Here is a 13,591-nt window from a genome sequence, read left to right as displayed (position 1 = left end):
TACAAAGACATTGGGCATTTCACCCTCCTTTTAAGATATACCTTTTTGTAATGCACTTTTAAAAAATACAGTAACATTAAAACAATGAAAACTTACTGAGCACTTACTATATATACAGAATCCTGCTAAGCACTTCATTCATGTACAAACTGTACTATTCTGTTCAGAAATCCTAGTTACCTCTATCATTTCACCTGAATGTGTCCTGTAATTTGGGCAAGTAGTAAAACAAAGGATCTATTTTGAACTACAGTACGTATCTATAAAACATAGTTTCCTTCAATTCCAACTTTATTTTAGTTAGTAAAAAAATAAGTATCTGTTCTGATTATTGGACATTCTTGTTGTAAGAAATTTACCTCAGAGCTTTTAGAGACATGTTTGTTATTGATGTACAGGAAGCCAAGTCAAGGTGCCTGAGTTTGGAACAGAACTTGCTAAGGCTAGTACATGTACTGAAAAATGGAAAAAGGAGAAAATAATGAATAAACAAATAAGAACACATCCTACTAAGGATATTAGTATGATATACCAATATCATACACAATTCTCAATAAACAAATAAGAACACATCCTTGGAATATCATACATGACTCTCACATGTTACAAGAACTGTAAAATTTCCATACCCCAAATAAAAGTAGTTATAAATCCAGGGACCTTTCATGCTGAGGAAGAGGCAGGTTTACAAAGGATAAAAAAAGCTGTGCTGTTTATGAGAATGTGCATGAGGGGAAGATGGCTCCTGATTCACATTTGGAAATGTTAGTAGCTACTGACAGCAAACTACATTTGTGCTGATAAGAGATCTACATGCATTTTGTAAATTCAGGAACACCAGAAAGCTAGCTAGTACCTGCCAGCAAGTGGTGAAACATGAAGCCCAAAACCTCTGTCTCTGGTCTTTCACTTAAATCTCTTTCTGCTCAGATAACCTTCTGCATGGCAGTAATGAAAAAATAGGATTTTTGCAAGGTATACAGAGGATGGACCAGTGTTGGGCTGAAATAAACTAAGTTATGTAAATTACTGCCTGCTTTCCTTTATGAATTCCTTAAAGGCTCTTTTCCCACAGTGGTCAAGTTCCTCATTTAAACTTTTTTTTAATTACAGACAATCTCAAATATACTCAAGAATGAATAACAGAGAATGCACACGTACCATCATTAAGCTTTGACATTTATCAATGTTCTACTATTGCTATTTCATCTATTTTTCTCCTTTGTTTGTTTCAGTATTTTAGAGCGAATCCCAGACATATTATTTTACCTGTAAATATTTCAGGACATATTTCTAAATAAGGATTTTAATTCCTTAATGTCTGACACCCAGTCTGTGTTCAAGTTTCCTCAATTGCCTCATAAATGCCTTTGTCAAATTGCCTCTTGTGGTTTTATTTTGCAATTTTGTAATGAACACTCTTTCTTGTGTTTGTTAACCATTCATCTCTTTCCTTGGTGAAATGTCTAAGTGCTCAGGCTTTTTTTTTTTTTTTTAATTTATTTATTTTTTTGGCCATGCAGCACGGCATGCAGAAAGAACCTTAATTCCCCAACCAGGGATTGAACCCATGCTCCCTGCAGTGGAAGCATGGAGTCTTGACTACTGGACCGCCAGGGAAGTCCCAGGCCTATTTTTAATTGGATTGCCTTGTTATCGATTGTAAGAATTCTCTATATATTCTTGATACACATCTTCTTTAATTTCTCTCAGTAATGTTTTATGGTTTTCAGAGTCGAAATCTGGCATTCCTTTTGGATTTATGTTACCTGCCAAAAGAGACAGTCTTACTTCCTTCCTATTGGTATGCTCTTTTTTTGTAAACTTATTGCATTGGCTAGAATCCCCAGCAGAATGTTGAATAGAAACTCACTTTGCTCCTGACTTTAAGGTAAGGCATTCAGTCTCTCACCATTAAGTACATTGTTAGCAGTAGGATTTTCATGGAAGCTTTTGATCAGATTAAGGAAACTCCTTTCTATTCCTAGTTTGATTTTTTTTTTTTTTTCTTGGCTGCGCCTGGAGGCTTACAGGATCTTACTTCCCCAACCAGGGACTGAACCCCGGGCCCTGTCAGTGAAACTGCTGAGTCCTAACCACTGCACCTCCAGGGAATTCCCTGTTTAAAATTTTGATCACGAATGAATGTTGCATTTTGTCATGTGCTTTTACTGTATCTAATGATGTATTAGTTAGCTACTGTTGCACAGCAAATTACCTCAGGAATGAGCAGCTTAAAACAATAATTATTTATTATCTCATGGTTTTCATGGATCAGAAACAGAGGCACAGGCAGCTTAGCAGGGCGACTCTGACGCCACGTCTCTCACAAGGCTACCATCAAGGTACTACTGGCCACAGCTGCAATCATCTCAAAGGTAACTAGGTACAGATTCCCTTCCAAGCTCATTTAGGCGGATGTTGGCAGACCTTAGACGATCTAATTCCAAGCTTACTCATTTGGTTTTTGATCTATTCAGGTTCTTGCTGGCTGCTGGCCAGAGACCTGTTTCTTGCCACATGGACCTCTCCACAGAGCTACTCACAACAGGGCAGCTTGCTTCCCCAAAGCTGGAGAAGAAAGTAGAGCAAGACAGAAGTCAAAGTCTTTTTGTAACCTAATCTCCAAAGAGATATCCAATCTCTTTTGCAGTATTCTATTGTTAGAAATGAGTCACTAGGTCCAGTCCACGCTCAAGGGGAAAAGATTACACAAAGGTGCAAATATGAGGAGGCAGGGATTATTTGGGGGTCATTTTAGAGGCTGCCTATCATAGTGAGATGATCATGCGGTTTCTGTCCTTTATTCCAGAGGGCAGTAAATCTCACCAGCTGCCTATTTTTATATGGCCACAAGTCAAGAATGGTTTTGGCATTTCTAAATGGTTGAAAGAAGATACTATTTTGTGACATGTGAAAATTAAATGAAATTAAAATCTCAGCACCATGCAATAAAGTTTTATTGGAGCACAGTCATGCTCATTTGTTTATGTATTGTCTGTGGCCACTTTGTAAAACATTGGCAATGTTTGTAAAACACTGGCAGAGTTGAGCAGCTGTGACAGAGACCATATGGCCAACAAAGCCTTAAATATTTCCTTATCCAGCCCCATACAGAAAAAGTTTGTTGATCTCTACTTTATTTTACTAATTATTATGAACTATTACATTAACTGATTTTCAGATGTTATACCACACTTGTATTTCTGGGATAAATCCCAGTTGGTTAAGATCCAGCCCTTTTATATGTTGCTGGATTCAGTTTGCTAAAATTTTGTTAAGTATTTCTGCATCTCTGTTCCTGAGGAATACAGTAGATTTCCTTTTATTGTGATATCTTTGTTTGGCTTTGACATCAGATATTTTTGGTATCAGAAAAATATTGGCCGGAGAAAACAAGTTATGAAGTATTTCTTCTTTTACTTTATGAGTGAGTTTGAGTATTGGTGTTATTTTTTCTTTAAATATTTGATGGACTCACCAGTGAAGTAAGTCATCTGGGCTTGGGCTTTTTTTGTGGGACAATTTTGAATTACTGAATTTACTTGCTATAGATCTATTCAGATTGTCTATTTTCCTGTTGAGTCAAATTTGGTAATCTGTGCCTTCCCAGGAATTTGTCCATTTCACCTAGGTTGTCTGATTTGTTAGTATGAAGTTATTTATGGTATTACCTGATAAACATTTCATCTGTCTTTTGGCTAAAGTACTTAGTTCTCTCCTTTATTCCTGCTTTTGATAATCTGAGTCTTGTCTCTTACTTTCTTAGTCTAGGTTTGTCAATTTAAAAAACTTTTTTCAATGAACCAGCTCTTGGTTTCATTGATTTTATCACTGTTTTTGTTGCCTACTTCTCTGATATCCAATCTAATCTTTATTTTTTTCCTTCTTTTTGCTTTGCGCTTTGCCCTTCTTTCTATTTTCTTAAAGTTGAAGGTTGTGACTGATTTGAGCTTTCTTTCTTTCCTTTTTGTGATATAGGAATAAAGAGTTGTATCATTACCTTGGCTGAATCACATAAATTTTGGTAGCTTTTCATTTTCATTCAATTCAAAATTATTTAGAAGCATGATGCTGAATTTCCAAATACTTGAGCTTTTCCCACATTTTGTTCTGTCATGAATCTCTAGTTTAATTCTCTAGTTCTGGTCAGAGAACATATTTTGAATGATTTTAATCTTCTTAAACTGATTAAGACTTGTTTAGTGGCCCAATCTATGCTCTATCCTGGAGAATGTTCCAGTATGTTTGTAAAGAATGTTTATTCTGTAATCATTGGGTGGAGTGTTCTATCTGCATAGTATGCATTTTTCCATCTGTTTACTTTCAACCTATTTGCGGCTTTGAATCTAAAGCATGTCTCTTGTAGACAGCACATAGTTGCGTCTTGCTTTTTGTTTTTGGCTGCATTGGGTCTTCGTTGCTGTGTGCAGGCTTCTCTAGTCGTGGCAAGCGGGGTCTACTCTTCGTTGCAGTGCGTGGGCTTCTCATTGTGGTGGCTTCTCTAGTTGTGGGCCACCGGCTCTAGGCACACGGGCTTCAGTAGTTATGGCACGTGGGCTCAGTAGTTGTGTTGTGGGCTCTAGAGCGCAGGCTCAGTAGTTGTGGCGCACGGGCTTAGTTGCTCCGTGGCATGTGGGATCTTCCCGGATCAGGGCTCGAACCCACATCCCCTGCATTGGCAGGTGGATTCTTAGCCACCGCGCCACGAGGCAAGCCCCGGGTGTTGCTTTTTAATCCATATTGATAATCTGTCTTTTGGGTGAAGAGTTCAGTCTGTCTACATTTAATAAAATTATTGATATGGTTGGATTTTCCCTCCCATTTTGCAATCCTTTTCTATTTGCTTCATGCTTTTTTCGAGTTTGTTTTTCTGTGTCTCCTTTACTGTTTTCTTGTTTTAAGTGTACTGTTTCAATTCCTCTGTTGACTTTTTACCTTTTTCTTTCTCTAATTATTTTCTTATAGTCTGCTCATGGAATACCATATGTATCTTAACTTACCACAATCTATTTCAAAACAATAACTTAGGGACTTCCCTGGTGGTCCAGTGGTAAAGAATCTGCCTTCTAATGCAGGGGATGCAGGTTCGATCCCTGGTCGGGGAACTAAGATCCCACATGCCACGGGGCAACTAAGCCCACGTGCCACAACTACTGAGCCCATGAGCCTCAACTAGATAGCCCGTGTGCTGCAAACTACAGAGCCCACGTGCTCTGGAACCCACACTCCACAACTAGAGAGAGAAAAAAACAACCTGCACACCACAACTAGAGAGAAGCCTGCATACCACAACTAAAGATCCTGCACACCTTAACAAAGATCCCACATGCCACAACTAAGACCCAACACAGCCAAAAAAATAAAATAAATTAAAACAAACAAACCAATAACTTAATGCACATAAAGCACAAGCATGTTGCTTCAGTACATAATGGTTCCCTCCTCTCTCCTTTGTGCTATTATTTTCATATGTTCAAATATATTTCATATATTACTTCTATATATATATTATAGACCTAACAATACAATGTTACAATGATTGCTTTATACAATCTTCTATTTTCTAAAGAAGTTAAGAGAAGATATGAAAAAGTCAGAGTCTTAGATTTACCCACATATTTACCGTTTCCGATGCTTTTCATTTACCAATTCCTATGGATCCGAGTTACTGTCTGGTATTTATTTCCTTTCATCCTGAAGGGCTTCCTTTACTATTTCTTGCCAGGCATATTTACTAGGGACAAATTCTCTCCCTTTTTATCTGGGAATGTCATTATTTTGCCTACATTTACAGAGGACAGTTTTGCTAGATACAGAATTCTTGTTTTGTTCCTTTCAGCACACTGAGTATGTCACATGGCTCTGGTTTCCATTATTTCTGATTAGGTCACCCATTAACCAAATATTCTTTTTGTATACATGAGTTATTTTCCTTTTGCTGCTTTCAAAAATTTCTGTGTTCTATTTTCAACAGTTTGGCCCTAACATGTCTATATGGATATTTTTATCCTTCTTGGGGTTCAATGAACTTCTTAGATGTGTAGATTAACGTCTTTCATCAAATTTGGAAGGCTTTCTGCCACTAATTTCTCACTTTTTTTTTCTTCCTGCCTCTTTCTATCTTGTCTGGGATTCATTCACATTCTACTCTTGATGTTGTTCCACAGGTCTCTGAGGCTCTGTCCATTTTTCTTTAATCTGTCTGTTCTTTAGACTGGATGGATAATTGCTACAGATCTCTAAATTTATTTTTTTAATATTTATTTATTTATTTTTGGCGGCATGGGTCTTCATTGCTGCACAAGGGCTTTTCTCTAGTTGCGGCGAGTGGGGGCTACTCTTTGTTGCGGTGCGCAGGCTTCTCATTGCGGTGGCCTTTCTTGTTGCGGAGCACAGGCTCTAGGCACGTGGGCTTCAGTAGTTGTGGCACATGGGCTCAGTAGTTGTGGCTCACGGGCTTAGCTGCTCCACGGCATGTGGGCTCTTCCCGGACCAAGGATTGAACCCGTGTTCCCTGCATTGGCAGGCAGATTCTTAACCACTGCGCCACCAGGGAAGCCCTACAGATCTCTAAATTTATTGATTGATTACCTGTTTTTCTGGGGTTTTTTTCCCCCTAGCTTTACTGACATGTAATTGACATATAACATTATGTAAGTTTAAGGTATACAATGTGATGACTTGATACACATATATGTTGTGGAATGTTTACCACAAGAAGGTTAGTTAACACACTGTTTACCTCACATAAATACCATTTTGTTGTTGCTACAGTGAAAACATTTAAAATCTACTCTCAAGTATACAATACAGTACTGTTAACTACAGCCATCATGCTATATATGTTTTAGATACTGTATTTCCAATTCCAGAGTTTCCATTTGGCTCATATTTTACAATTTCTTTTAATTGATATTCTCTATTTAACGAGTTATTATTATCATACTTTGCTTTTGAAAATTGGGTATATAATTAACATGTAACATTATATTAGTTTTAGGTGTACAACAAAATGATTCAATATACACATATATTGCAAAATGATTACCACAATAAGTCCATCCATTACTACGCACGGCTCCAATTTTTTTTTCTTGTGATGAAAACTTAAATTTCTTTCTTTCTTTCTGGCTGCGTTGGGTCTTCGCTGCTGCGCACGGGCTTCTCATTGCAGTGGTTTCTCTTGTTGTGGAGCACAGGCTCTAGGCGCACAGGCTTCGTAGTTGTGGCACTCAGGCTCAGTAGTTGTGGCTCTCAGGGTCTAGGGCTCAAGCTCAGTAGTTGTGGCACACAGACTTAGTTGCTCCGCGGCATGTGGGATCTTCCTGGAGCAGGGCTCGAACCTGTGTCCCCTGCATTGGCAGGCGGATTCTTAACCACTGCGCCACCAGGGAAGTCCATGAAAAGTTTTAAGACCTACTTTCCTTTAATTTTTAGAAATCTGATTTCAGTGTATGTAACGTGCACATATTTTTATTAAGTTTATCCTTAAGTATTTTATGTTCTTGGATGTTACCACGAATGTTGCTATATTTAAAATTTCATTTTCCATTTGTTCGTTGATGGTTTACGGATACAGAATTAATTTTTGCATATTGGCCATGTTTCCTGTGAACTTGCTAGAACCCTATCATGCCATTTAAAAATTATTTTCTAATCTGTATGACCCCGCTTTTTCTTCCCTTATTGTACTAGGTGGATTTCCAGTACAATGTTGAATAGATGTAGTAGACCTAATATCCATGCTTTGACCTTAGGGGGAAATGTTCAGTATTTTATGACTAAATACAATGTTAAAATTAGGTTTTTCATATATACGAGTTATCAGGTTGAGGAAGTTACCTTCTCCTAGTTTGTTTAGAGATTTTATCCTTAATGGGTGTTTAATTTTGTAAAATGCTTTTTCTGGATCTATTGAGATGATCATGTGATTTTTCTTCTTTGATCTGTTATTAAGTTGGAACTTAATAACACTGACTGATTTTGCATGTTAAAACAACCTTACATTTCCAAGATAAATCCAAATTGATTATGATTTATTACCCTTTTCATATGTTGCTGGGTTCAATTTGATAATATTTTGTTACGGATTTTTACATGTGCATGTGGGACATTGGCCAGTAGTTTCCTTTTCCTGTAATTTTTATTTTATTTTTGATATCATGGTAATGATGATCTCATATAATGAGTTAGAAAGTTTTCCCTCCTCCTCTATTTTTTTGAAAGATTATTCCTTTCTAAAATATTCGATAGAATTCAGTACTGTCCAAGCCTAGAAGTTTTTGTTTTTATTTTTTGGTGGTAAGGTTTTTAATCACCAATCCAGTTTATAAAGATATAAGGCGGGCTTCCCTGGTGGCGCAGTGGTTGAGAGTCTGCCTGCCAATGCAGGGGACACGGGTTCAAGCCCTGGTCTGGGAAGATCCCACGTGCCACGGAGCAGCTGGGCCCGTGAGCTACAAATACTGAGCTCTGCGCGTCTGGAGCCTGTGCTCCGCAGCAAGAGAGGCCGCGACAGTGAGAGGCCTGCGCGTCTGGAGCCTGTGCTCCGCAGCAAGAGAGGCCGCGACAGTGAGAGGCCCGCGCACCGCGATGAAGAGTGGCCCCCGCTTGCCACAACTAGAGAAAGCCCTCGCACAGAAACGAAGACCCAACACAGCCAAAAATAAATAAATGAATAAATAAATTTATAAAAAAAAAAAAGATATAAGGCTATTCAGATTTTCTATTTCTTTACAGTTTTGGTAATTTGTGTCTTTTAAGGAAATTATCTATTTCATCTAAGCTGTCAAATTTATTGGCATAAAATTGCTCATAACATCCTCTAATTACCTTTTGAATATGTGTAGAAACTTTAGTGATATTTCTTCTTACAGTCTTGGTACTGGTGATTTGTGTCTTCTTTCTTGACTAATCTCAACAGAGGTCGATCAAGCTTATTGATTTTATTTCAAAGAAACAGCTTCTGGTTTCATGGATTTTTCTCTACTCTATGCCCATTTTTTATTTCATTGATTTCCACCATTATCTTTTTTATTTCCTTCCTTTTACTTATTGTAGATTTACTTTTCTTCCTCTAGTTTTCAAAGGTGGAAGATTTGATTTTAAACCTTTCTTTTAAGATAAGCATTTACAGGACTTCACTGGTGGTACAGTGGTTAAGAATCCACCTGCCAATGCAGGGGACATGGGTTCGAGCCCTGGTCCGGGAAGATCCCATATGATGCAGAGCAACTAAGCCCGTGTGCCACAACTACTGAGCCTGCGCTCTAGAGCCCGCGAGCCACAACTGCTGAGTGCACGTGCCACAACTACTGAAGCCTGTGCGCCTAGAGCCGTGCTCCGCAACAAGAGAAGCCACCGCAATGAGAAGCCCGCACACCGCAACGAAGAGTAGTCCCTGCTCGCCGCAACTAGAGAAAGCCTGTGTGCAGCAAAGAAGACCCAACGCAGCCACAAAAAAAAGATAAGCATTCACAGCTATACATTTTGCTCTAAGCACTGCCTTCAATGAATTCCACAAGATTCGAATGTTGTGTTGCCACTATCACACAGCGAAACTTATTTTGTAATTTTCTTTGTAATTTATTCCTTGACTCACGGATTATTCAGAAGGGTGATATTTAATTTTCAAAATTTCCGGATATGTGCTATTTGATTTCTACTTTAGTTCTGTTGAGGCCATAGAATACTCTCAATATGATCTCAATCATTCTAAATTTACGGAAATTTGTTTTATGGCTGATTATTTGGTATATCTTATTGAATATCCCAGTAATGAAAAGCATGCTTTCTGGTACAGCATTCTATGTCACTTAGGACAAGTTCACTGATAGTGTTGCTCAAGTCATCTATAGCTTCTCCATTTTCTTTTTTTTTTTTTTTGTCTACTTGTTTTATTTTTACTGAAAGAGGAGGGTACTATTTAATATCCTTCCATCTACTCTTCTTCCTGAAGTTTACATCATCTGATATTAATAACCACTCCAACTTTCCTGTGATTAGTGTTTGTGATAGTATATCTTTTTCCATCCTTCTACTCTTTTTTCTGGGGGGGGTATGTCACATGGTGTGAGGGATCTTAGTTCCCCATCCAGGGATCAAACCATCACCCCCTGCAGTCGAAGCACAGAGTCTTAACCATTGGGTCTCCAGGGAAGTCCCCCATCCTTGTACTCTTTTTTTTTTTTTAAGAGAAATTTTCCCTTTTTAAATAATTAATTAATTTTTGGCTGCACTGGGTCTTTGTTGCAGTGTGCGGGCTCTTCATTGCACACGGGCTCTAGAGCAATGGGCTCAGTGGTTGCAGCACACAAGCTTAGTTGCCCCACGGCATGTGGGATCTTAGTTTCCCAACCAGGGATCAAACCCAGGCCCCCTGCATTGGCAGTGTGGAGTCTTAACCGCTGCACCACCAGGTAAGTCCCTCACCATCCTTTTGCTCTCAATCTCCACATTATCTTTAAGTTTTCTTGAATTCTTGAGCATATTTGTAATTGCTCTTTTTAAACGTTTGGATGGTCAATTTTATAAACTGTCCTTTCTGGGTCTGTTTCTATTGCCTAGTTTTTCTTCTGGTTCTTCTTCTGGTATCACTTCCTGCTTCTTTGCATGTATTGTAATATTTGATGGGATGCTGGAAATTATGCTACACATTGCTGAGCATCTAGACTTCGTGTCTCTCTTTAAAGAATGTTGAGTTTTGATTTAGCAGGCAGTTAAATTAGTTGTGAATCAATTTGATCCTGATTTTTTTCCTTTTAGCCTTTATTAGGGCTGGTCTAGTTTAGCTCCACTACCAAGGTGTGACCCTTCTGAAGTCTCTATTCAATGTCCCAAGGTGTTCAGCGAGCTTTCTCCATTTTGATTAGTCACAACTCCCAACCTTATTTAAGCTCTGGCAATTCTTCAGTTCAGTTTCCCAGTAATTGTTCTTTCCTTATTAGATGTTCTTTGCCCAGCTTTGTGGGGTCTCAATATGTGCATATATAGTTTACTATTCAGCCAAATTTGTGTAGATTTCTGTAGCCCTTTTTTGAGTAGCTCCCCGCTCTCCAGACACATATTTAGCCATGCTGGTCTCCCTGAACTTTGATCTCTTTCTCTTCAAATCAGCCAGAACTTTGTGCTGTGCTTGGGTTCCTTCTCCTTGTGCCATTATCTAGAAAATGCCACCAAGCAGAAAGCCAGGGCAATCATAAGGCTCACCTCATTTGTTTCTCAGTCCTGCTCTGCATGTTGTCCAACATCTAATACTGCTTGTTTTCTATGCTTTGTACAGTTTTAGAGTTGTTTACAGCAGGAGGGCAGTGACGGTAATCATCAGAAGCAGAAGTCTCCACCTTTGATTTTAAAGTTTGTATCTTTTTTCTTTTAAGCTATGTTTAATATACACTAAGTCCCCTACATATGAACCTTCAAGTCGCGGACTTTCAAAGATGCGACCGTGTGTTACATCAATGTCAGGCGCGAGTGAAATTGCAGCTTGCCCTCCGTCTCCTACTGCTGACGATCCTTCAGCTCTACCGTCTCCCACCTCCTCTCCCTCCTCCAGTCAGTAACTCTTCTTGCTTGTTCACTCGATGCCAGCCTCTGTATGCCAGCTGTTGTGCTGTACTACTGTACTTTTCAAGGTACTGTACTGTAAGATTAAAAACGTTTTATTTTTTGTGGTTTTTTAAATGTATTATTTGTGTGAAAAGTATTATAAATCTATACCGTACAGGACTACATAGCTGATTGTGTCAGTTGGGTACCTAGGCTAACTTTCTTGGACTTACAAACAAACTGGACTTAAGAACATGCTCTTGGAACGGAACTCGTTTGTATGTAGGGGACTTACTGTATTTCTAAAGTCACTAGAACATGCAAAATTCTGAACATTAACCAGTGCTTATTTGATAATTTTAAGATATTATGGGTTTTTTAAAATAGGAGTGGTAAAGTTAATGTGCTTATGTTAAAAGCTTTTACCTTTCAGAAATGCATATTTTAGAAATGCATATTTACAGATTAAATAATACAGTGTCTAGGGCTTTTTTCAAAATAAAACAAAATGAGTAAGATAAAAGGGCAGGGGTATAGAAAAAACGAGACTAGCCATAAAGTGACAAGTTCTGTTATCAGTTTGAAGCTGGGTGAGAGGTTCACTATACTATTTTGTCTAGATTGGCATATATTTAAATTTTTTATAAGAAATCAAAAGTCAGTAGAAGTAATATCTGTGTGGTTATACCTCCAACTTGATATGAATTGGTTCATGTGTTCTATTTTGTTTTCAATTTTTAGGGACTGCTTTTTTTTTTTTTTTTGACTTAATCCATATTTCAATTATATAAAATATTTACATTTAATTTTAAAGTAAAATTACAAAACATGATACTTCAGAGGTCTCCCTTTCATTCTTGTCTCTTCATGGTTTTTCTCTCCCCATAAGTAACCATTTTATTCATTTATGATGATTTTTCCATTGTTTCTTTAGAAAATATAAATCCTCAGACACTTTCTTGAATTAAAAGTTAACAAGTTGTGGGATTTCCCTGGCCGCGCAGTGGTTAAGAATCCGCCTGCCAATGCAGGGGACACGGGTTCGATTCCTGGTCCGGGAAGAGCCCACATGCTGCAGAACAACTAAGCCCGTGTGCCACAACTACTGAGTCTGCGCTCTAGAGCCCATGAGCCACAACTACTGAGCCCGTGTGCCACAACTACTGAAGCTGGGGCGCCTAGAGCCCATGTTCCGTAACAAGAGAAGCCACCACAATGGGAAGCCTGCACACTGCAACGGAGAGGCGCCCCCGCTCGCTGCAACTAGAGAAAGCCCGCATGTAGCAACAAAACCCAACGCAGCCAAAAATAAATAAAATAAAATAATTAAAAAACAAAAAAGTTAACCAGTTGTAACCTCAAAGAAAGCAATAAAATAAACAATGTGTACCCTGTGCTTGGACTGTCTTCTACTTTCCCTCATTCAAGCAATTCTAAAGAGCCCATCTCTTTCATGAGGCCTTTTTGAACAACAGGAGGATCCACTGACTAATCCTGGCCACTCCCTGTGTAAACATCTTCTTCACCTTCCAATAGGCAACAATTTCCCTACATAATATTTAAATGTTATTTGATACATGTTATTACCAATAGATCCTTAGGCTGAATGTTTTTTATGTCTACCTTCTTATGTCTATTGGGTCTGTGACAGTAAACTCTGAAGGATGGAGGATTATGCTTTCTTTCTTTTATATTGTGACTGACACAAGACACTGTACTTTTAAAGAGTCATTTAATAAACACTCTCTATATTGATTACTCTAAGCTATGTTTAAGATTTTACATCTTTTTATAGCATCACCTGTTTATGTGTCTTTTGAATGACAGCTACTAGTGTCTTTTTGAAATATAAGTAGTCCTATATTAGTATTCCCTACTGCACATTCACTGACTACAATTTTAAGTTTTCTTTTAAAAATCAAAACAGAATTTGAGCCAAATTCTAAAATAAGTATCTTATTCCATTTCTAAATTTAAACATCTTTCCTCTATAAAACCAAAATGAAATTTGCTAAATATATCTAGTAGTATGCATTAAAAG

At 38.1% G+C, this 13,591-nt stretch overlaps 1 protein-coding gene across 2 annotated transcripts in view; it reads right to left on the bottom strand.

The window, feature by feature from the left end:
• Nucleotides 1–13,591, bottom strand: part of FBXL20 (F-box and leucine rich repeat protein 20) — a 110,329-nt gene that overhangs the window by 17,241 nt on the left and 79,497 nt on the right. For both annotated transcript variants that reach the window (XM_024743443.1, XM_024743450.1), the window contains exon 7: nt 360–455. In XM_024743443.1, coding sequence (XP_024599211.1) covers nt 360–455 — 96 coding nt within the window. The remainder of the gene's footprint in view (nt 1–359; nt 456–13,591) is intronic.

Source organism: Neophocaena asiaeorientalis, unplaced genomic scaffold, assembly GCF_003031525.2.
Source record: "Neophocaena asiaeorientalis asiaeorientalis breed wild unplaced genomic scaffold, Neophocaena_asiaeorientalis_V1.1 scaffold1, whole genome shotgun sequence".
Taxonomy (NCBI): domain Eukaryota; kingdom Metazoa; phylum Chordata; class Mammalia; order Artiodactyla; family Phocoenidae; genus Neophocaena; species Neophocaena asiaeorientalis.
The sequence above is the reverse complement of the archived record's forward strand: the minus strand, read 5'-3'. Positions and strand labels throughout refer to the sequence as shown.